This window comes from Chenopodium album, chromosome 7 (assembly GCF_948465745.1).
Source record: "Chenopodium album chromosome 7, dcCheAlbu1.1, whole genome shotgun sequence".
NCBI lineage: Eukaryota > Viridiplantae > Streptophyta > Magnoliopsida > Caryophyllales > Amaranthaceae > Chenopodium > Chenopodium album.
Window position 1 is genome coordinate 49,182,499 of NC_137840.1, and position 24,769 is coordinate 49,207,267.

The window sequence follows — 24,769 nt, forward strand, 5'->3', positions numbered from 1 at the left end:
ATTCATCTCTTTTATTTGACCATATAATATGATTTATACATTAAACAAAATATAGTCATGTAAAATTTGTTAGATTCGTCTCTTAAAATAATTTCACAATATCAACTTTTATAATATTTACTCTTATATAAATACCAAAATTTAACATATAAAATGTATTTTAAAATACGTAATTTCATCCTTGTTGCAACATTATTGGAATGGAAGAAGTAATATATAACAACAGTGCATTACTACTTCCTCAATTACTAATGGAGTTTACCACTGTTAATTATTAAGAGCATTTGATAACATTTTATTTAACTCAGGAGTATATGGTAAATTTGAAAAATTTAATTGGTATATGGTGAATAAATACTTGTTGACATTTTTATTAAACACAAGGGTATATGGTGGAAAAAAAAAAAAAAAAAAAAAACCCTAATAATTACAAGTTATTATTAGGGTAATAACAACTTCAGTTTAAACTAATTTCAAAATATAATAATAATAACACATTTTGAAAAAATAATAATAATAAAAATAAGAGGGGGGGGGGGGGGGGGGGGGGGGAGGGGGGGTGTGGTTGTTAAACCATCTAAACATGCCTAAGTAGTCATTTTACCGCAGAATCATACCTAGACGTCCAAGACAGGAGGTGCAAGCATAAACTTTCACCTTTCTCCTTAGGTTTCTGCTACAATGCCATGTACTTTAAATAAATTTGAGTGCCAGTAGCAATAAAAATAAGAAGTAAAATTTTAAAATAAAAATAAAAATAAAAAAGAGAGATATACAGCTAATGTTCCAGCATCCAAGTTGATAAACACTCATTACATCTTATAATAGTTAGCCGTCATTGTTTACACCTACAAAAAGCTTTCTAACCGTTAATTGGTTCTCTTGATATTCCAGAATCAAGTATTTTAATTTGTTTTTTAACCCAGGGAGAATCACAACCACCTAGCCATAGCGCTTCACCAGAAGTCTTGTGCTTGAAATCTGGTTGCTTTGGATTCTTCTTACTTTTACGATTGTCATACCATTCATCAGGATTAGCAAAGAATTTCTTCCACAGTTTCTTTTGCGCGCTAGATTTACTTTCACCTATAAAACCACCAAAAAATAAAAATGGATAAGCCTCACTGATTTGCGCAAAATAGGAGTCTGGGATCAGACAATGACTTCCAAAATCCAAACCCCAGATCATGATGACCAAGTAAACTGTAAAATGTATGTAAATATTAAGCTGAGGTATGCATGGCAGCCAAATCTGCTAACAAAATTGCAAATTTTAAATCTACATATGCAGCCTTATTACAGCTTTACCTTCCACTTAATTATGACAAGATTTATGCAATTTAAAACACTGATTATTATATACATCTACAATTATATTATATTCTAAAAGTGACACCATGTACATAGGCTAGTCACAAAATCGAGATAATCAAACAAGAGAAATCATTTCCTAGCTAGTAATATGTATAACTTACGAGTTTCTGATCCTGAATTTTCAACACTCTGGAAATTTTCTCCAGGCTCATCCAAAGTGAATTCCTCTGCTATCACCTGCAGAAACCATTTGAACATATCAATGATCCTGTGATAGAATATGAAATGTGTGTAATTCTAAATCTGTGGATCCAACCCATATCAGTTGCAATTAGTGGATGGAAGGCACATTGTTGAAACATATCACATCCTAATTAGCTTCACCGTTGTCAGTTTGTCACACTAGATTAACATATGACTAGGCACATCTGCCTCTTACCCTTGCATCCTACATGTTTTGCAACACCTTATCTTTCCCGTCTACCTCAAAGTACTAGACTAGAAACGCTCCGAAAAAAAAGTGTTCATCAAATTTATATATTGATTCAGCTTCAGCACTAAAAACACCAATATCTATTAAGGGTCTGTTCTCATTGACTAAAATGAACTGAGCTGAACTGAACTGAACTGAACTGAACTTATTAGAGCTAAGCTGAACTGGAATGAATATTTTATGAGAGAATGAAATTAGGAGCTGAGCTAAACTGAACTGAACTTAACTTATTAGAGCTGAGCTGAACTGAAATGAAAATAATATGATGAGAACATGCCCTAAATTAAGAACTCAAGAGGATTGCTTCATTTGTAGATAGTAAGGTGAACTTCAGTTATATACCAAAAAGCTTCCCCTCCCCCTCCCCCTCCACCTCAATCCCTTTAAAGTTAGTTGCCTTTGTCTCATCAGCCCACACCACCTATATTGCACCTTTTTACAGTGCCCTTCTCATACAATATCATGTCAGCAAGGGTCATGTATCATACCTTGAAATAAAACTATCTATAGGAAACCTAAAGTAAGCAAGAGAATAGAGATCATAACAGGTAATGTACATCACAATAACAAATGAAACGGCTCTCTCTCCTAACAAACAAAAGTTTTTCCAACAAGCAACCTAAAACAAACAATAGGCAAAAAAGAAACACAACTTTCATATGGCTAAACAAGTCTTATGCAGCATTAAATCAAAGAGCACCTTGAGGATATAAATGTGCATCAATCTTTCTTCGGATAATGACTCAAACTAAAAATCGATAATAGATTATATGATATTAACAGCCATGATTTTGGACTATGTTTCTGTTGTCATACCTGTCAAGTTACTAAAGTTCCATTTCATCCATAATAAACATCACTAGACCTAAGAGATAAATCTAGTTTTTCACTTGTATCATTGACAATCTTCATTGCTTACATTAAGGTTTATCTCCTCCAACAGCTCACCAGATACCCATTTGGTTGGGGAAGATTTGGATGTCACTTCATTATTTGCTCCTCCTAAAACTCTAGAGCCAAGTAATTCAACTTGTTCTTTAACCCATAGAGGATCACGTTCACTGAACCAGAGTGCTTCACCAGAACTCTTATGCTTGAAATCTGGTTGCTTTGGATTCTTCTTACTTTTCCGATTGTCATACCATTCATCTGGATTGGCAAAGAGTTTTTTCCACAAATGAAGCCTGTCATTTTTCTTTTGCAAGCTAGATTTACCCTCACCTATAAAACCACCCAAAAAAACACGATAAGCCTCACTAATTTGCACAAAATGGGAGCGCGGGATTAGATAATGACTAGTAATCCCTAAATTATGATGACCAAGTAAAACGCATGAAATATTGCAACATTTTATCGATGTATTCAAATATATAGCTGAGGTATGCATGGCAGCAAAAAAAAAAAAAAAAAAAAAAAAAAAAAAAAAAAAAAAAAAAAAAAAAAAAAAAAAAACTGACAATATTGCAGATTGCAAATCCATATATGCAGTTTTTTTACTTCTATATTAGGGCAACATTTACGCAAATTTAGGTACTAATTATCATACTAGTATACAGCTTCAAGACTCCAAGTAAAGCGACATAATGTACATACGCTTGCCGGAAAATCAATGAGATGGCCAAAAACCAGAAACCATCTCCTAACTAGTAAGGTAACTTACAAGTTTCTGATCCTGAATTTTCAACTCTCTGGAAGTTTTTACCAGTTTCATCTAAAGTAAATTCCTCTGCTGTCACCTGCAGAAACCAATTAAGAAAATTAATGACCATCTGATTGAGTACTACAATTATGCGTAATTCAAAATCTGTGGATCCAGCCCATATCAGTTGCAATTAGAGGGTGATAGACATATTGTTGAAACACATATCACATCCTAATGACCTTCACCGTTGTCACACTAAAATAACATATGACCAGGTATATTAACCTCTTAGCCATCATCCTACAAGTTTTGCAACATCTTCTATTGCCCTTTCACCTCAGAGAGTTATAGACCATAAACGCTCAGAACAAACATTATTCATAATAAAATTTTAATATTTATGTCAGCTTCAGAATCAAAAACAACAAGTTATCAAATAAAGAGCTCCAGATGATTGCTATATTTACAGATATTATAAGGTGTGCTTCAGTTATATTCCAAAAAGCAAACCCTCCCCCTTAGTCTTTCTAAAGTTAGTTTCCTTTGTCTCATCAGCCCACCCCTCCTTTATTGCACCTTTTCACACATCAAACCAATAAGAAGTCTCTAATACCAATTTCAATCAGTGCCTTTCTCATACAATATCATGAGTAAAGGTCATAGATCATATACATCATGAAACCTTAAGTAAGCAAGAGATCATGCCAAGCAATGTACGTCACAATAACAAATAACAAACAACAAACAAAAGTATTTCCAACAAACAACCTAAAACAAACAGGGAAAGAAAAAAAGAAAGGAAAAGAGAGAGAGAGAGAGAGAGAGAGAGGGAGAGACAGCTTTGGTCTAGCTAAACAACTTGTATGCAGCATTCAAATCAAAGAGCATCTTGAGTATCAGAAAGTGCATCAATCTTTTCTTCAGAGTATGATTCATACTAGAGATGGGTAATTGATTATATGCAATTGAAAGCCATGATTTTGGACTATGTTTCTGTTGTCATACCTGTCAAGTTACTAAAGTTTCATTTCATCCATGATAAAATTCTTGAAATTGCTAGTCTAAGAGATAAATCTTGTGTTTCATTGATAATCTTCATTGCTTACATTAAGGTTTAGCTCCTCCAATGGCTCACCAGACACCAATTTGTCAGAGGAAGATTTGGATATCGCTTCAATATTTGCTCCTCCTACATGTCTAGAGCCAAGTATTTCAACTTGTTCTTTAACCCATAGAGGATCACATTCACTGAACCAGAGCGCTTCACCGGAACTCTTATGCTTGAAATCTGGTTGCTTTGGATTCTTCTTACTTTTACGATTGTCATACCACTCATCTGGATTGGCAAAGAATTTTTTCCACAAGTGAAGCCGATCAATTTTCTTTTGCGAGCTATATTTACCTTCACCTATAAAACCACCTAAAAGAAAGAGGTTAATGCACCCTTCTTCAGTCTTCTACAAAATCTTGTCATGATTTTCCATTTAGCATTAATTGACGGGAAGTCCAGGATTAGACAATTCATTCCAAGCCCCAGACCACAATTATTAAGTAAAAACAGGCTAGGCTACAAAGTACAAAGCCTACAAGCTAAGATAAACAAATGCTTGCAACAATGTATTTGTGAGTTTATTTTTTAAAATTTTTTTTAATTTTTTATTTTTTATGTGAAAATGTATATGTGAGTTGAAACATCAGGCTGAGGTATGCATGGAAGCCATATCCCAAACCACACTAACAATATTACTGAATTCCAATTACATGAGCAATTATTCATTTATAATATGGCCAAATTTATACAATTTCAAGCACTATATAATTAGCATTTCAAAATATTTTCTGTAAATTCAGCCATCTGAGCCATGTACATAGGTTCATCACAATGCCAATGAGAGAATCAATGACTGGAACAGTCACCTAACTAGAATAAGGAACCTTACCAGTTTCTTTGTCTGAATTTACACCTCTTTGAATGTTTTTCCCAGATTCATCTGGCTCAGGATCATCTAATTCTTCTTCAGTCACCTGCAAAAACAATTAGAACAGGTTAGCAACCCTGTGAGGCTGTGAATAAAGCTCACAAATATGTGTGATTTGAACCACTAGGCATAATCCTTGCATCCAACACCTCAGTTGAATTTTGTGGGTAAAAGTCATGTTGTGAGAACACATATCACATCTTGATGAGCACCACCACCGTCGTACTAAAATAAAATATGACCAGGCACCTCAGCCTCTTACCTCCCCCATCAAACATGTTTCCCATGTTGCAATATTTAAGTAATGGAGAAAGTACTATTTACATGTAACAGAACATGACAGCCCACCAGTAGTCTTGACCTACACTCAAAGGAAAAGACAAAAGCCAACCAAGGAGGGGGGAACAACAAGCAGCAATGGTAGAACAACAAGCAGCCCGACAGCCGCCACCTGTGGAAGACAAGTCATCTAGAATCATCCTAGGGGAATGTAAATAGAGAGAGAGATAGAGCTGACTAAAAGTCACTAACATGGAGAGTTGTAGCCTCAACCTACTAAATTAGCAATAAAGGCTTAACTATATCAATTTAAATATCAATCTCTCTTAATTTCCTGCTTTATTGCATACATACAAATCAACCAGCTTTGAGTCTATTACAAGTGGTATTAGAGTAGGGAGATCATAGTGACATCAGTCTTCAGCCACTCAAAGAATGGCCTCCTTGGAGGATAAGTTTGTAGGAATGGAAGATTAGAATTGAAGGAGGAGGACGCCACTAGTAGGGAGGTAGCACCCAGGGTGTCACAGGGAAGTCGAGGCTGCTCAAAACTCTAGAAGAAATTGTGGATGTGGCAGTGAAGAGAACAGAAGGGCAAATTGACAGATTTCGAGATAATTCCAGATGACATTCGCAAGGAGGGACCAAGAGAAGCTTAGACAGAACTTCCAACTGGGAGGAGACAGGGGAGACCGAGGATAGTCACTTGTAATATACTTGAAGGGGGAAAACAGTCATCAAGGGTCAAAGTAAAAGAGCGATGAGAGGGAAGAGGAAAAGCGAGAATGGTCCAGCGGAGGTGGTGGGGGTGGCCATTGGAAGTACTGTAAGCTTGAGTCCGAAGGAGAAGACCCAGAAGGGTGGACACTTAGAAGTGTACTTCAACTTCTACCACCTGAACAAGGAGGAGAAGATGGAAGCACCGATGGTTTCGATGGAAGGTGATGCCCTGCGCTGTTTAAGTGGGAGAACAGGAGAAGATCGATTAAAAGTTGGTTAGAGCTCGCACTATATACTCCAACGTTAGTGGAAGATTACAGGCAAAAGTTTATTGAACTAGAAGCACCCTTGGAAAACGCTACGAAAAATATTATGTTGGGGCACAGACAACTCATAATAGGGTTAGAGGAAGAGATTAAGGCAGAAATTTAGGTCTTAGATCCTTAAAGCCAGAAGGTAGTCACAGACACTTCATAACAGGTAACATAATGAGGTAGGGGAAATTAAAAAAGGAGTGATGGGGCCAAGTAAGTTGGGGCCCTCTAATCAAATCCTAAGACTTCTACATTTGGGCTTGGAATCTATCAGGCAAGCAACACCATCAACACTCACACTTAAAAAAGTCGGCCCAAAAAAAACATTCCCAGGGTTCCGTGAACATGAGAAAGCCCTACCAGCATGGAATCCCACGAACATGAGAATTGCAGGAAAAGAAAGCCAAAGGTCTCTGTTTTAGATGGGGAGAGTGGTGGGGACTTCTGCATCAATGTAAGAAAAGGCAATTGAGTGTTCTGTTGGTCGAGGATGACGGGGTGAAAAAACTGTGAATGGGGTGGACAAAGCGACGGAGTAGCTGTCCATAACAGCCCGGGTGGAAATTTTACTATGGTCGGCTATTGAATTTTCAAACTCGAAACCATGAGGTTGAGAGGGGCAATAGGCTTCACCCGCGCAATGGTGGTGGTAATAATAGATCCGGGGGAAACTTATAATTTTATTAATTTATTTCCACAACGACGGTCTATGTTAATTGACACTTACAAATTTGGAGTATCCTAGCGATTGGAGAGACAAGTTGTGGGAGAGGAGTATGCAAGTAAGTCAAGATGAAACTAGATGGGGGAGTGGAAATTGTGGAGGAATTTTTACCCTTACAACTAGGAAACACAAATGTTATTATGGGAGTCTATGTTACTCGGACTCTTCGTTTTACCTCAAGTACCAGTGTCGGACCCTCGACACTCGAACATGGGTATGGCACTTGGACACTTCATTTTAGTTCAAAATCATAGAATTTTTTCACAAAATAGCCGAGTCGGATACTTGGACACATACCCGTGTCGGACATGGGTACCCGAGTCCGAGTAACATAGATGGGAGTACAATGTTAGAGGATTCAATCAATATGAATTAGAAGACGCATACAATGAGATTTCAAAGCGGGAGCCTCCTCGGTGATCCAACCTTACAACTCTAGAATAACACTCATGGCTATGCTCTGTACACTCAACAAGGTATTTTGCTAAAGAAAAAAAGACAAGTATTGGCGTTTCAGGGTGGATGAACGAGCGCTGAAATTCCTTGAAGGTCGACTATCATTAAATATTGATCAAGGCCAACGACACTCATAAAACGGTTTTTCACATCAATAAAGGCCATTATGAGTTTTTAATGCCTTAGCGACCTTTCAATAGCTTACAAATGAGGCATATTGGCCTTGCGAAAATTTGTGTTGGTCTTTTATTTGTGATATTCTCACATGCCAAGGTGGTCGTAGGCATATTGGCATATAATCTCACATGCCAAGGTGGTCGTAGGCATGGAGAAGGTGAGGGCGATGATTGAGTGGTCCATCCCCAAATAATTAGAAAGATTTGCGAGGCTTCTTAGATCCACCGTTCCCCACAGCCGCATAACAAGACACTTCCCTTGACTTCATCGAAGGGCTGCTTAAATCAAAGGGGTTAGATACCATCCTAGAGGTGGTGGTTTGTGTATCCAAATATACCATACCTCAAGTATCCTTCATAAAGGAAATAGTTCGACTCCGTGATTTTCTTAGGGTCGTTTGGTTCACTAAGCTGGAATGGATTAGTATAGATTATCATACTTGGATAGTATGGATTATATATCCCATACCAATCTAATTGGATAGTATGGATTCTATATACCATACCATCTAAAGTTGTTTGGTTTAATCATGGAATAGATTCTCATACTTGAGTGGTGGTATGGATTATGAATCCTTGGGGGGGGGGGGGGGGGTAATGAGATTCCAAGGGAATGGGGTGGAGTTAGAATCCCCCGAGTATGAGATTCCATACTTAAATAGCCCAGCCAAACAAATAAAACCATGGCATGGATTCTAAATCCATTCCAAGAAGCTCAACCAAACAGCCCCTTAATCTATTGTATCAAATAGACACAATATTTTTTCGAGCATCTTAAGGAAGGAATTGTTTCGCCTGCAGAGATTGTCAACAAGACCCTTGAGGTGTACATGAGAGGCTCCGGCATTGTGGCTCTATTAGGCAAAGTTCTCAAACAACACTTTGCCCCACACTTCGATGGGAATGACACCCTTTAAGGTGGTGTATGGTAGGGACCTGCCAAAGGGTCACCAAGGTAGGAGTCGGACACACAATAGTATAAATTGGAGGAGCGATTGCAGAGGAGGGGATTAGGATTTCATGTTGGAAGAACTAAGGATGATGCTGAAAGTGCAACAAAAGATGAAGGGGAATGTCGATCAACAAAGGAGAGAACAATCCTTGGAGGTGGGAGATGAGGTATACCTAAAAATCCAGCCGTAGCAGCAGACCTTGGCCAAAAGACTCTTTGAAAAGCTGCAGACAGGTATTAATGGCCTATTGCGATAATCCCTGCCAGACACTTGTAAGCTTCATCAGTCTTTCATGAGTCCCAACTCCCAATTAAAAGGGCCATAAACAGCTCACTGTTGACATAGAGCTAGAGGGGCAACTAGCGGAGGTGATGGATGTCAGGCATAGGAGGAAGGAGAGTTCAACAATAACTGAAGTCCTAATCGAATAGAAGGGGCTGCAGCCATTTGAACCCACCTAGGAAGAAGTCGTGGCCATTAATGATTCCTTGGTTCCACCTTGGGACAAGGTGAATCTTCAAGGGGGAAATGATGTAACAGATCATAACAGCCCACCAGAGGTTCCAACTACACCCGAAAGAGAAGAAAAAAGCCAACCAACCAAGGAGGAAAGGAGCAACAAGCAGCAACAGTAGCACAACAAGTAGCAGAGTAGCAGGCAGCAGGTGGCGGCCCTATGCACAAGAAGACAAGCCGTCTAGAATCAACCTAGGGGATGTACATAAACAAAGAAAGAGAGAGAATAGAAAGAATCGGCATTTTGTGAGTGAATTTTGATTAAGACTTGTGATCTAAAGTCACTAGCATGGAGAGTTGTAGCCTCAAGCTAGAATAAAAATGTAAGGAAGGCTTAGCAATATCAATCAAAGTATCAATCTTTCTCTTAATTCCTACTTTATTGCATAAAGACAAATCAGCCAGAGTCTATTAAAAGATCTAATATGCGTCATGCAAAGAAATTACCATCTTTTCAGAGAGTGCATGTATCGAGTATTTAGATCAAAGAGCACATTTTGATAACTAGTAAAGTGCCAAGCACATCAAAAAACCTCCATTGGAGCATTAGTAAGTGATACAGAGTGTCCTTTAAGGAACATAAGCTCCAAAGTGCAAATAAAATCCTTTACTCCCAGTAACACCACTTATGAATTGTATTTAGTGAATCAATCTTTTCTTCTAAAAATGCCTAATAATTAAGATGTAAGAAAGTTTGCCACCATGACTTAAGACTAATTCTGTTAAGTTCATTTCATCCTATAAAATAAATAAATAAATTGTATTGCTAGGCTAACAGATCATTTTTTGTGTTCGCTTGTATAATTGACAATTCAAATTGCTTACAGTAGGGTTTGGCACCATAAACAGCTCGTCCGACAAACATCTGGATGAGGAATATTTGGAACTCACACCATAATTTGGGCTTCCTGAAAGTCTAGAATCGAGTATTTCTATTTGTCTTTTTACCCATGGCGGATCACGTTCACTGAACCAGAGTACTTCACCAGTATTCTTATGCTTGAAATCTGGTTGCTTCGGATTCTTCTTACTTTTCCGATTGTCATACCAGTCACTTGGATTGGCAAACAATAATTGCAGCAACTGAAGCCGATTATTTTTCTTTTGCAAGCTAGATTCGCCTAATCCTACAAAAACACCAGAGATAAAAAAATAATAATAATAATAAATAAATAAATAAACATAAAATAAAACAAAATTTTAGGCCCCACCATTCTCCCAAATATCTTGCAATTTTATCATGCTTATCCAGTTAACAGTGAATTTTCAGCTTGGAGACAAAGTGTTAGAAAATGCCTTCCAAACCCAGATAGCAATGCTATAAATCATGCAATAATTGACACGAATTGATAAATAAGGCTGAGATATGCATGGCAGGCATAATAAACAAACAATATTGCAGAATTCTAGTCTTCATAAGTACACATGCAGTTTTTCAGTCCTATTAAGATACTGTTCTCTTCACCTTAGAAAAAAAATTAAGTCAAAATTAAATAAACAGTAAAATCAAGTTTAGATTGATAAATATAAGATTCAATAGGTAATAATATGTTTTTAATAGTAAAATCTAGTTTAATGTGGTAACAACAATAAATACAACAAGAAATCAGAAAATATCATCTTCTATCAGTTAAATTTAGCTTTTTAAACATATATACTTTGTATATTACAAGATAAAAAAATAATTGAAAATAAGTTTTAATCAATCAAAATCAGAAGAAAATGAAATTTAATAAAAATACAGTGAAAAGAACAAGCATATTTTCAATATTTCCAAACGACATCATATACATAGTCTCATCGCAATGCCAATGAGAGAATCAATCACAAGATATAGCCTTCTGAGTTCTGTCTACAGTCAGAAACCTTACCAGTTTCTTTTTCTGGATCCGCAGCTCTTTGAGACAATTTTCCAGGTTCATCCAGCTTTACATAATTTAATTCTTTTGCTGTCACCTGCAAATGCAAATGAACAGGATAAAGACCCTGTGATGGAAAATGTCACATACATGTAATTTCAACCTCTGGCCACATATCTGTGGATCTAACCCGTCCCAGTTACAATTTGAGCCCTTGTGAATGGAAGGCACGTCATAACGTCATTGGAAAACATATTACTTCCAAATGAGCTTCACCAATGTCGCACTAAATAAAATAAGACAAGGCAATCGGCCTCTTACCCTGGCCGTCATTAACGTTTTGTAACATTTCCTGTACATCATCCTAACAAAGTTACATACCACAAAAATGGAGAGCAAACTCATCAAAAAATTCAATTTGGTGTCAATTTCTACACTTGAGCAATTATATCCATCAAGTTCCAGAAGATTTTATTATAGAAAGAAAGAGCTTTGAAAGACTGCTTTACTGGCAAAACAATCAGGGGCTCTCTCTCCTCTCAAGTTAATTCCCAGCCTCTAATCACACACCTCTACCACACCATCCTACGCATCAAATACTTGTAGGTAGTGACAATGCCAGTAATAATAAGTGTCATACCAATCTTCACTCAGTACCCTTCTCATGCAATCCCAATTTAGCACCACTATGATAAAATGATAGAATATAAATGAAGCAATCTGGAGCATCCAAAGGAATGACAACAAAACAAAGAATCTCCCCCTAAGATATCTTTTTTTCAAAGATCTTTCCCCTACATATTAAATGCCAAAACCTTCTAGAGGCACATTCAAAGCTTAAGAAAAGGGTCTTTGATCATGTCATAGCCTTCTATAAAGGGGTTTTAAGTTACCTTTAAATAATAATTGCAACATTTATTGCAAAGGAAAAGAATGGTTAGTCCACTTATGTCTGAATAAACCATTCCAAATAAAAAATTAATAGGGAGAGAGAGAGAGAGAGAGAGAGAGAGAGAGAGAGAGGAGAGAAACCTTATATCTTATACTCTCTTTCCCTTCTGAAGTTGCTTTTGCATATGATCCAAGTTCACCAGATATGTATATGTAATCATTTTGTTTCAAATGCAGCAAAGCTCTCTCAGCCAACTCATCCCACATCACAAGTGTTATCCTGTACAGAAAACAATGGATTTGATATTTTGATCTCTAAAATTGTATTAAAAGTAGATCAGTCTAGAAAATATGTGGCCTAGATGTATTTCAAACAGACCCAGCACATTGGGTTAAGTTAAGGTTGAAGTAAAGCTAGCTTAATACGCTATAACATATACTTCCTCCGTTCCATTTTACTCGCAACAGTTTGACATTTGCCAATATTCACATATTTCTGTTCGACCATCTCTCAGTCAAAAGGGTCTTTGATTGAACTAAAACTGAAAACATCATATATGAGAAAATAAAAGATAAAAACTACACAAACCTAATTATTGATCAGTTTATTCGAAAATAAAATCCTATGTCTAATCTAACTCCCAATTTGTTAGAAAAACTAACTGGACAAGGATTACTGATTAGCTATATGATTAATTCACCCCTTTTTCACAATCTTTCCACCAAAAATTAGGTCTAGGTAGGTAAGTAGAAGAGTTCTGCCAAGTTGTACCAATCATTGGGCATTAATCTGCAAAGTAACAAAAGTGGCATTTCAGTATTTAATTCCCCAAACCAGTAGCTATTAATGTAAATAGCAGCTTCCATACTCACGCCTAGGTCTAAGACTTTTGACAAACATAAAAATACCCATTTTAACTTAATATGTAAAATAATGCAAGCCCAAAAACAAACAAGGCAAATTAATTAATTAATCATGAGTATCCACTTTGCTCCCACATCACTCAACATTATTAAATCTTTAGCCTCATTTATAGATATTTTGATCAAAAAAGTAAAAATAATAATAAAAAAAAAAAAAAAAAAAAAATTTAAAGAAGGGGTGCCTAATGACTAACGTACAAGACATGAGCGCCTTTGACTTGCACCTAGCACCTAGCACCTCGACTTCAAGGATCCTTTGCACCTTGATGCAGCTCTCACACCTTTTAAAACTATTAGCTAAGTAGTAACAAAGGTCCACAGCATTGGCAAAGCTGATTACATAAGCATCCTTTGTCGCTTGTCCGCTTGCCTTAGAGAGGAATATGAGATAGATAATACAAAAAGGTGAGGCTAAAGATTTGACATCCTCTGGTTATGACATGGAACATTATATAGTTGAAAACTTTCTGCAAATGATATGCAGAAATAGATCTCATCACCAAATACTTTGAGGAAGATCGTAAGATAGAGATAATTAACAGAAGTAGAAGGAACTCACAAGTCACAAGCTATCATATCTCCAACAATGTATTATAGAATCTATTAGCAACAAACAAAGGATGTAACTATCATCCTTCATTCTAAGGGAAATGAAGACAGAATTCTACATCCCACCAAAATGAATGTGATATAGGCTTCTTAAGACTCTTCCTCAAAGGTAATAGAAAATTCAAGAAGCTCAGCAGATTTCATTTGTTCTTTCTGGATTTTCTGCAACTGATCAAAAAGAATTAGGTGGCATTTAAAGGGTCTCAAGGTGGCACGCAAAGGATTTCCTGGAGGTTAGCATGTCAACAAAAAAAGAGGAGGGCCATGAGTGTTCTATGGATTCAGATTTGTCACAGGCTGAAATAGAAAACTCCCATTTCAGAAACACATGCTGAAATATCTGAACAAAGTAATTTGGTTATTGTGAATCCCTAACATCCTACATTACTGCCATATTTTCAGCAGTGAGAAGTGAGAAGTGAGAAGTGAGAAACTTTTCTTTCTCTTCTGACTCTCAAAAACGGTCTACAACAAGAGAACAAGCACTAACATGTTCCAAGGAATGATTCTACATATATAAGAGGTAAGTATTCTACAGAAAGAAAAAAGTAGGTCGATTATGCAAGCCAAATCAGCAAATCAAAGTGAAAGGATACTCCCCAGTCAGGCACGGATTCTAGCTTGATCAGCCATAGAAATGAAAGGAACGTCTTCAATCACTTGTTAATGTCTTTTTAATTGATGATACCTTATTTAAGTGTTTGTGAATTCAAAACATACGTTCCCCCACCAGCCAAAAGCATGGATTAGACTATTCTCGGACATTTCAAAGAAAGATGTCCAATTTGACATTTCTTGTCTAAGAAGTGAGTTTTCAACCTCTGTTTATCAGACTACATTTCATCAAAAATTAGAACAATAAAGTTCGTAAAAAATACTTTACTGACAATTTCAAACCCTCTCTCAATGATCCCGAACTCGAATCATCTCAAACTCATCCCAAAATTGAATTAGTCATTTCAAAACAAACGGTCCTCCTCCAAGACACAATTCTACAACTTTTCTCTTATGCATTATCAGAGAAACAACATCATAGCATATAACCAATCATCAAACACTCAATTCTTTCAAACCGATTTTGCCACAAACGAAGCAAACCCCATTATAAAATTAACCAAAAAATGAAAACCCAAAAGGCCAAAATTGACATTATTCCAGTTCAAAATTCCATAACCCAATACTCACAATAAATTTAATAAAAAAAAAAATTAAAACCCTAAATGAAAGCAACAGAACAATTAAGCAGAAAGAAAGAAGAGTCTTACCAAAAAGAAGAATCAGAATTAGGAGAAGCTTTGACACGAAGAGAAGTGTAAACACCTAAACGGTCATCCTTGGAAGCATATTTCTTAACAGGGAAATCGACGGTCCCAATAAAGCTGACTGAATTGTGAAGTTGAGGTGACCAAGTTACGGTCGAAAGACGAGCGGCTTTGCGAGCGTCAGCGTCGGCACAGTCCACTGATGCGGTGGCTGAGTAGCTGTGCGCTTGCGCCGCTGCTAGCCCAACAGCGGAGGAAGAAAGGTGGGTGGCACCATTGAGGGTGCGTATGAGGGAGATAGTTGCCGGCGAGCGTAGTCGGAGCAAAGCTCGAGAGATCATCGCCAAAGAGGAAACGCAGGGCTTAGTTGTGGTTTAAATGTGTAATAGTGTATGCTGTATCGGTGTATCCTATATGCTGTATGAGTGTGTGGCCGTGTGGGGCGCCAAAGAGGCAAAAACCCTTAGTCGTGGACTCCTATAAAAAGGTGAAAATTCAAGTTTATCATCGTAACTAGTTTTGTGCCCGATGTCCATGTCGTTTATTGAATTTACTTGCAACTATTTTCTTTTTGGGTCGGTCCACATTACTTGCAACTTTCTCATTTCTTTTCTTTTATAATAACTTTTTAATGGCAAAATTACTATTTTACACTTATGTTTTTTTATTAACTCAACTTTATTGCACTACTAATCTTATCTATTTAAACTACCTAACTGATTAATTAAATTAATCATTCCCACCAAAAAAAAACCCCAACCCTTCAAATTCACCATCACCCCAACCACCTCAATTGAATGCTCCCCCATTCAATTAACCAGACGAATATGGTTGAGTTCATTTATTCTGGAGAATTCTCCGGAATAAATCCCCCTCCAAAAACCCAAGTTCATCTTTTCTCACTCCTCTACGAATCTCATCATCTCTCTCTCTCTCTGACACACACACACACACACATCTGGTTCGTTGTTTTCGCGTTCCTCCCTTATTCAATTCTCTGTTTCAACTTCTTGAGTCCCTCAATGACTACCCCAAACGACAAAGATCTTGATCTTATTTGCCACAAGACGCTTGAATCAAGTGGATCTAAGCGTCGATCTGGGCAAATCACCTACAAGCCGCAGCGAGGAACGGGAAACATGAAACCCATTCGTCGTGCTTCTCTCATTGCAAGGAGGAGGATTAGTGGTGCTAAATTGGTTGAGTATGTGAGCGATGAGGAGGAGAAGCCTTAGGAGGTGGTCTCTGAGGCTACGGCACATGATGAACCACCATTTGAGGTGGTTACACAGGGCTGAGGGTTTGGTTGTTGTTGTTGGGTTCCTACTGCTCCAGTTGATGAGGGTGAGGTCTCCGCTGCTGGATCTGCTACTGGGGAGTCTTACCCAATAGATCTGGAGGTTTCTGAGGTGGCTAAGCCACCCGAGTCCCACGACAATGATGAAGGGCCTTCCACCGGCGCTAAACGGATCAAATCTAGTCCACCTAACGGGATGACGCGGGAAGAGGTGATTCACTAGTAGAAAAAGGCTCATTTGCGTCGCTCATTTATAGTGTATTTGTGTCGCTTCTATGAGCGACGCAACTGCTCGCAACGCAAATGACTCTTAAAAGTCATTTGCGTCGCTCCTTTATAAAGGAGTGACGCAAATAAGAGTCATTTGCGTCGCTCCTTTATAAAAGAGCGACGCAAATGACTCTTATTTGCGTCACTCATTTTATAAAGGAGCGACGCAAATGACTCTTATTTGCGTCACTCCTTTATAAAGGAGCGACGCAAATGACTCTTCTGATAAACTTCTTGTTTGTTATTTGCGTCACTTGTTTATATAGGAGTGACGCAAATGACTGACTAGACAATACAAAATTACTTTATTTGCCTCACTTGTTTGTTTAATGAGTGACGCAAATGAGGTGATTTTTTTTTTTAATTATAATAATTGCCTTGTATATGTTTGTAGTACCTGTTTTTCTTGCTAGTGGTATAAAGTAATATGCTAACGCTAATATAATTGAAATTAAAATGCAATATTATTGAATAATGCAAATGTAAATTTCGGCAAAGTCTCCTTTGTAATTTGGCCTACCCATAAAATTGGGAATGACGGCATTATATTAACAACCTGTCCAATAATTTACATCTCAATATCATAGACATTATACTCATCATCCCAACACCAATTAACCAAAATCATTTATGTCAAGCCTATAATCCAAAACAAGAGTCCAACATGCGCTAAGTGTAAATCTAAAGTTCAACATTACATATAAAATACTCTGCCCAAATATCTCGAATCTCATTTATCTCCTCCTCGGTGTACGGTGTAGTTCTTGAAAAATCCTATCAACACAACAAATATACAAGAGGAAAGTTTTAATTCAAGATTGTAGCTAACATCAAATTGTATTTATCAAACAAAAATGAAATATTTGACAACTCATACCTGAATAAGATCCTCACTGCTATGGTGATGTTCAAGTATTTCGTACATATAACGCATGACGTAGGAGCCACACTCACGTCCACCCAATTGTTGAGGACACTACATGTAATATATTTATAAGTTGAATTAAATTGATATACTTAAATTATTAAGAAACTAAAAGTTAGGGTAAGAAATTAAGGTAACCTGTCCCAAATGCCATGTCAATTTACTTCCCCTAGATTGTCCACTTAATGCCTTGAAACTTCGAAAAGCACTACACGTTTGAAATAAATAACATATATATTATCCTTACACACATAAAATCATGACATTAATAATAAACTAGACTTACTTTGTCATTGCAAACTTAATTGCTAAATTTCGCTTCTGCCTCAAAGAATCAAAGATGATGACTTCACGCTTAGCCATGCATAAGACCAAAAGAACCCAATGATTCCTACATAATAAATTAGACGCACATTTGTAAAAGAGTAAAATAATATCAACAATTTGCAAAGTTCAAATAAATACAAGTTCAAAGTTTATACTTTTCATGGTATGGGCATAAGATGAACTGCTTAGATTTTTGTTTTTTCATCACATGTGTCATGTATAGTAGGATATGATCTGCATCACTATGCAAATAGGTTTCTGAAATCATTTCCGGACACATGAATCCAATGGAAGCCACATCCACCGTATCGAGTAAGTCACTCAAGGCCCTACGTATATATCATGTAATAACATTATAAATGGTAATAAATAATTAAGTATATATGGGAAGAGTGAAATTTGAATATCTTACATCATAAAAACTTGCAAAACTGAAATATTCAGCCAAGCTCCCGTGAGAAGTTGATTGACATCTTCACGTTTGATAATGATGTCCTTACTATCTTCATAACTAAAGGTCCAAGCATCAACCTTGACCTTAATAGTTTCACCTTCGGGTAATGAAGATAACAAACTATTCAAAGACCCACACTTCTGAGACAAGTTTTCCAAAGCATAATCCATAAGAAAAACTTTTTTTGGATTGGTGTTGGACTCTTTTGTTTCGTGACCACTTTCAACTACTTTCAGTTTGTCTTGCATGTTTTCTTTGGTCGCTTTGTTGTTATCATCGTTCTTATTTGATATGAATTCCTAATCAATAGTAAAGCAAATTTATTCAATAATTTGCTATATTTTGTATGGAAAACTATATGTAAATTGTTACAAAAATAATTTACCTTGTCATGCATGAGTGAAACCAAGTCTTTCGGCCATTGGGTAAATGTACCGTGAGCATGCTTAAGTTTCTTGATGACTGAAGAAGGAACTCGAACCGAGAATTCTTTGAACTCGTCAAAAAAATCATCAACACTTACCCTCACGTGATCCGGAAGGAGGTTACTATGATGATCAAGGATTAACTCCGGATGATATGTACCTTCAGCGACAATGACTTTCTCAGAGTCATTTTTCAACAATGATAGCCGACATGGAACCGGTTCCTTACAAAGATAGAAAAAAATCATATTTAAAAAATAGAAAACTGAGTTACAAAGTTAAAAGTATGTCGCAGTCATAAATCATTAAAAAAAAAAAAGATAAAAAATATAAAATAACAAAGTTTTGGATACCTTTATGTTTGCAAATGGATCATCACCCACTGATTGGCAACTACTAGGATTTTGTTGAGTCGTCCGGCCTATGTTATTCATTTCCATCAATTCAGTTGGAATTTGAATACCAATCTGTTTAGCAAATAACATAAACTTCTCTTGAACCATGGAATCCATTTTAGAATCCATCTCCTGCATAGTCTCCTCTCGTACCCTCCGGGCTACTCTTGCCTCTAATTCTTCCAGCTCAGCATCTCCGAATTCCCTACCCCGTCGGCCACTACGCCTCTCTCCGGATCCCCATACAGCTTTAATTAATGCCAATTCCACTGCCAAATGCTATTGCCCGACCATTACGATCTTTTTTCCCAAGGGCACGAGATAAGATATCATCATGCCTATTAGGAACAAATTTTCCATCAGCTTGTTGCTTTCTCCAATTATCCTACACAAAGACTTCAAGTTACAAAACTTTGATTGCAATACATAAACTTAACAAAATATATTCAAAATTGAAATAAAGACTTATTATATACTTACAATGGATTCTTTCACCTCTCTTGTTTTCTCATCCGGCAAATAAGGATTTCCCTTATCATCTTCTATTGATCTTGCTAGAAGCCAAGCATATGTCCTATCCGGCAAACTAGACACAACCGAAGAACAAGATGAAGTACTGGATGCTGAAGATGTTGTGGGAATATACCCTTTTCTACGCCATACAATATTCATTTCACCATATGATTTGGCTCCTAAATGGTGAGGGTATTCGTTGAAAGACTGGCTTTGTCTTGCCTTCTCACTGATTTCCTATTCTCACGAGCATAAATGAAGATTAGTACATAAGAATCCGTTAACAAAGTATTAATAACCTGCATGATCATTGATATTAATACACACAAACCTTAAAATCATCTGTACTATGCTCCTCCACAAATGTTTTCCACATATCCTCATATATGAAATCATAGAGTACATACGGCATTCTTTTCTCCTTCGGCATATTCCTGGTACATGTGATCCAACCACTGACCAATTTTGTTTTAAAATCTCTCCAAGTTTTATCACAAGTGCATAGGACCTTTTTTTTTCTTGTCTTCATCTTCTTCGATTTGAAACTCTCTCTACAAAAAAAATTAAAAAAATAAAAAAAAAGTTAGTAAATAATTTCATCATATTCAAATAAATTGTTTTCATCATATTCAAATAATGTCAAAATGATCATATAATAGTATAACATTTAACATTTAATAGTGAATATTACCTTAACATCTTCCCACAAAGTGTCTTTTATTCCTTGTGGAACTTGATTCCAATCTTTATACAATATAGACACCTTTGCACGGCTTATTTCACCAAGATGAGTTTTGTATGCTTTTGCCCACTTTCCAATGGGTCGACACAATTCATCCCATTCAAGCACTCTAGGAACCCCAGGCATGGATTTCAGGCCCTTTGAAGGACCTCTTGGCTTCTTTTTCTTCTTCTGAGAGTCGGTTGTTTGTTGCTCTGATTGTGATTGATTGTGTGGCTCATCTTCCTCACCTTGCGAAGACATGGAACGATTATGCATATCCTCATCCTCCATTATTACTTACCTGAAAAAAAAAGACATAAATAAATTAAGACATCGATTTGTATCATTTTTAAATTATAAACTTGTACACATAACAATAATAAGCAATTTATGCAATTAGTAACACATATTGGAAAAAAAAAAATCACAGAATTCATACCTACTTCATTCTTCTCTTTTGCGACATAAAATCCTTCATTATGATCTTTTCGTTTCAACGTTGTATCAAAATCATCGACTATTGGAGGGATGCTCCAAACGGAAGGTGGTGACTCATTAAATTGCTCATCATATTCTTCCTCGTCCACCACATCTTCAATGCCAAGTATCCTTCTTTTACCTTCTAAAACAACTGACCACTTACAATTAGCTGGGTCAGCCATGTAAAAAACTTGTTTTGCTTGTGAAGCTAATATAAATGGATCAGCTAGATGCCCTCGTCGACCAAGATTTACAAGGGTCAAGTTCCCTTGTTCATCTTTTTTTACATCACGGCTACTATCAACCCACTTACATCGAAATAGAGAAATCTTGAAATCTACATAATCCAGCTCTATTATTTCTTCAATGATTCCATAATAAAATTTCTTCTTATCAACAAGTGTTTTATCATGTGCACTAACATACTCAGATGACAAACCTACTACTTTAACACCACTGTTTTGCATTGTTGACTTGTCATCTTGTCGGCTAGTGTAAAAAGAATACCCATTGATATCGTATCCCTCATATGACATGACTTGACATTTAGCACCATATGCCAACCATCTCAATGTGTCAGATATATCGTTAGGTGTGGTGGATAGTTGGGACATCACTCGTTCCTTGAACCAAGTAACGAATGAACAATTATGCTCCTTTATCAGCTGAAGATCACTTTCGGAAGGATATATATTTTTCAGAAAAAGCATGTGCTCGTCCAAGTAAGGATGAACCTCACTAAGATTTTGCAACACAAAAAGCTCGGCCTTATTTTTCATTTCAAAGCCCATGGATATCCTTTTCCTGCCAATAGTACCTTGACCTCCAAGCCTCCCATCGTGTCGAGACTTTGGCAACCCAATTTTCTGTGAACGTGCAAGATATTGAGCAACCCATGCTGCCACTTCCTCAGCAACTGTTCGTTGTACAATACTAGCTTCAGGTTTGGCCGGATTCATGACTTTTCCCTTTAAGTCACCCATTTCTCGTTCAAAAGGATACATGTATCTCATACACACTGGTCCACAAAGTTTAATTTCACGTACAAGATGAATAACCAAATGAGGCATCACGTCAAAAAAAGATGGGGGAAAATACATTTCAAATCGACACATTGTCTCAAGTACATCTGCTTGCAAGTCATCTAAAATACTTGGATTTATGACCTTGCTATAGATAGTGTTAAAAAAGACACATAATCTTGTAATCGTATACCTCACTTGAGGTGGAAAAATTCCTCGAATGGCAACTGGTAATAATTGTTGCATCAAGACATGACAATCATGAGATTTCATGCCACCCAATTTCAAGTCAGACATTGACACAAGTCTACAAAAATTAGAAGAAAATCCAGCCGGGACCTTTAAACCATGCAATGACTCACAGAAGCTAGTTTTTTCCTTTTTAGACAAGGTAAAGCAAGCTGGGGGAAGATACCAGCGTTTTCCTCGAGATTCGGGTGCCAACTCTGAACGACCCATAGTAGCCATGTCTTTTCTTACTTTAACTCCATCCTTTGTCTTTCCTGCATATTTAATAAAGTTCCCACAATGGCATCACAGACATTTTTCTCAATATGCATTACATCTAGACAATGTCTAACTTCCAAATGTCTCCAATATGGAAGAGACCATAGCTCAGACTTCTTCTTGTAACCCCCAGTTGATTTGCTTTTGTAAGGCTTACCAAACTCATTCTCATTGTCTTTGACCCGCTGATAAACCTCACTTGCACGTAAAGGGCCACGAGCTTCTCTCAACTCCACTTTTCCATTAAAAACATCCTTATTGAATCGAAAAGGGTGGTCTTCTGGAAGATGTCTTCGATTATCCATGTATACATGCTTGCCACAATTGTCTAGGCGTAATGCCTCCAAATCATCTTCACAAATGGGGCAAGGAGTTGTTCCCTTCACAGTGTACCCCGACAAATTCCCATAAGCTGGGAAGTCATTTATCGTACAAAAAATCATGGCACATAAAGTGAAATTGGTTTTACTATATGCATCAAACATTTGGACACCTTCATTCCACAACAATTTTAAATCTTCAATGAGAGGCGCTAGATACACATCAATGTCATTTCCAAGTTGTTTAGGCCCAAATATTAGAAGGGACAACATAATGTATCTAGCTAGACTTCATGCATAACCAAGGAGGCAAATTGTAGATAGTTAGAAGAACCGGCCAAGTGCTATATTGGGTACTTAGTGTCCCAAATGGGTTTATTCTATTTGTACTAAGACCAAGCCTAAGATTTCGATCTTCTTTACCAAAGTCCTTGAACTTTCGATCAATGTTCCTCCATTGCGGGGAATCAGCAGGATGCCTCATTAACCCATCTTTCTTCCTCCTATCAGCATGCCACCTCAATAATTTTGCAGTTTTTTCATCCGAGAAGAGTCTCCTAAATCTCGGTATAATTGGAAGATACCATAATACCTTAGCCGGAGACCCTTTCTTACACAACTCACCAGTATCATTCATCTTGTAACGAGAAACTCCACACCTTGGACACTCATGCAAATCAGCATACTCATTTCGATACAACACACAGTCATTGGGACAAGCATGTATCTTCTCATACTCCATACCCAAGGGGCACATAAGTTTCTTGGCCTCATAGGTGGAGTTTGGAAGTTCATTCCCGTCGGGAAACATTTCTACTAAGGCTTCTAACAACTGCGTAAAACCCTTGTCGGTCCAACAACTGCTCGCCTTTAAGTTGAATAACTTCATAATAGCACCAATTTTAGTGAACTTTGTATAACCAGGATATAACGGGGTTTCTGCAGCTCTCAAAATACTATCATATGTCTGGGGACACTCTGTGAAATGGTCTTCAACATCATGCATCATTTCATCTATCCTGTCCTTCTCCACTTCACTCTCACTTTCAACACCAATATCAGTTGTATCGATATCCTCGCCTTGGTGTTCATTATCATCATCACAATGATTCTCATCTTCCCTTGGACAATAACTAGAACTTGCCTCAATATATATGCTCTCACCCTGCCATGTCCACCTTGTGTAGTTTTCTTTAAACCCACGACGAATTAGATGATCTTTAATATCAACTATATCACGATATCCCCTCGAATTATTACAGTCACAACAAGGACAAAGAATAATCTTTGATTTATTCTCTGTTTGGTGTTTTAAGGCAACAGTGCTAAACTCTTCAATTCCTCGTAAAAAACTTGTACAATTTCGTTTACCATACATCCAACTTCGATCCATTTTCAACCACTGAATAACAAAATTAATTTAAATAATGTGTATATTTTCTAACATATATAGCTCCTTAACCATAAACAAGAATATAAGGCATCAAACATTTTCATTCAAAGTTTATATCATGTAAATGCAACTCCGAATGATCCAATAAGGTCCTTATCACTCCAACCTAACCCATTCTTGAATATCCTATCTCACTATTAACTACTTGTAAAGTTTGGTTCTAAAGAAAATCCGGCAGCATTTCCCTATAGTTCTCCAAGCACACAATGTAGATAATCGGCTATCAACATATGTACCCAGAGAACAATCGGGAAATAGTGAGCCATGATCTTCTCAGACCCAAAAACAGTTCAAGTAGTTATCACCTAAATGAGATAGAACATTCAAGAACAGTCCCAAACCGGGGACTATTCAAGACTTACTCCTAATGAGTAAGCCCTGAACGGGTATCTAAGCCAATGATGCAAGTATTATTGCAATTCCAATCAATTATATCACAATTAAAAATCTCATACAATTCACAATCATTATACCAACCAGAACAAATAAGTTAATATTGCAAAGAATGGTTCAGATATATATACCACAAGTGAAGACAATCTCGTA

At 36.9% G+C, this 24,769-nt stretch overlaps 4 protein-coding genes across 6 annotated transcripts; all 4 read right to left on the reverse strand.

Annotated features, from left to right (window-relative positions):
- Positions 1 to 720: 720 nt before the first annotated feature.
- Positions 721 to 15,545, reverse strand: LOC145639037 (protein OSB3, chloroplastic/mitochondrial-like). Of its 3 annotated transcripts, none has more exons than XM_081690135.1 (10): positions 15,115 to 15,545; positions 12,458 to 12,596; positions 11,438 to 11,522; positions 10,392 to 10,687; positions 5,390 to 5,474; positions 4,556 to 4,869; positions 3,468 to 3,543; positions 2,727 to 3,028; positions 1,476 to 1,551; positions 721 to 1,086 (listed from the first exon to the last, which is right to left on the reverse strand). In XM_081690135.1, the coding sequence occupies exons 1-10, from the start codon at positions 15,450 to 15,452 to the stop codon at positions 863 to 865; spliced, it is 1,935 nt and encodes a 644-aa protein (XP_081546261.1). In that variant the 5' UTR covers positions 15,453 to 15,545; the 3' UTR covers positions 721 to 862. The 3 variants fall into 3 exon arrangements, with proteins under 3 accessions (XP_081546261.1, XP_081546263.1, XP_081546260.1); XM_081690137.1 differs by having other exon boundaries at positions 4,556 to 4,857; positions 10,392 to 10,693; XM_081690134.1 differs by having other exon boundaries at positions 10,392 to 10,693.
- A 1,662-nt stretch (positions 15,546 to 17,207) lies between these two features.
- On the reverse strand, positions 17,208 to 18,029 carry LOC145637875 (uncharacterized). The gene is made up of 4 exons (XM_081688884.1): positions 17,890 to 18,029; positions 17,742 to 17,811; positions 17,556 to 17,654; positions 17,208 to 17,452 (listed from the first exon to the last, which is right to left on the reverse strand). Exons 1-4 carry the CDS (start codon positions 17,964 to 17,966, stop codon positions 17,360 to 17,362), a joined length of 339 nt encoding a protein of 112 aa, XP_081545010.1. The 5' UTR covers positions 17,967 to 18,029; the 3' UTR covers positions 17,208 to 17,359.
- Positions 18,030 to 20,734: 2,705 nt separating this feature from the next.
- LOC145640258 (uncharacterized) lies at positions 20,735 to 22,411 on the reverse strand. Its single transcript, XM_081691560.1, has 2 exons — positions 20,881 to 22,411; positions 20,735 to 20,742 (listed from the first exon to the last, which is right to left on the reverse strand). Exons 1-2 carry the CDS (start codon positions 22,409 to 22,411, stop codon positions 20,735 to 20,737), a joined length of 1,539 nt encoding a protein of 512 aa, XP_081547686.1.
- A 639-nt stretch (positions 22,412 to 23,050) lies between these two features.
- LOC145640259 (uncharacterized) lies at positions 23,051 to 24,148 on the reverse strand. The gene has a single exon (XM_081691561.1). The coding sequence runs from the start codon at positions 24,146 to 24,148 to the stop codon at positions 23,051 to 23,053; it is 1,098 nt and encodes a 365-aa protein (XP_081547687.1).
- Positions 24,149 to 24,769: the final 621 nt, after the last annotated feature.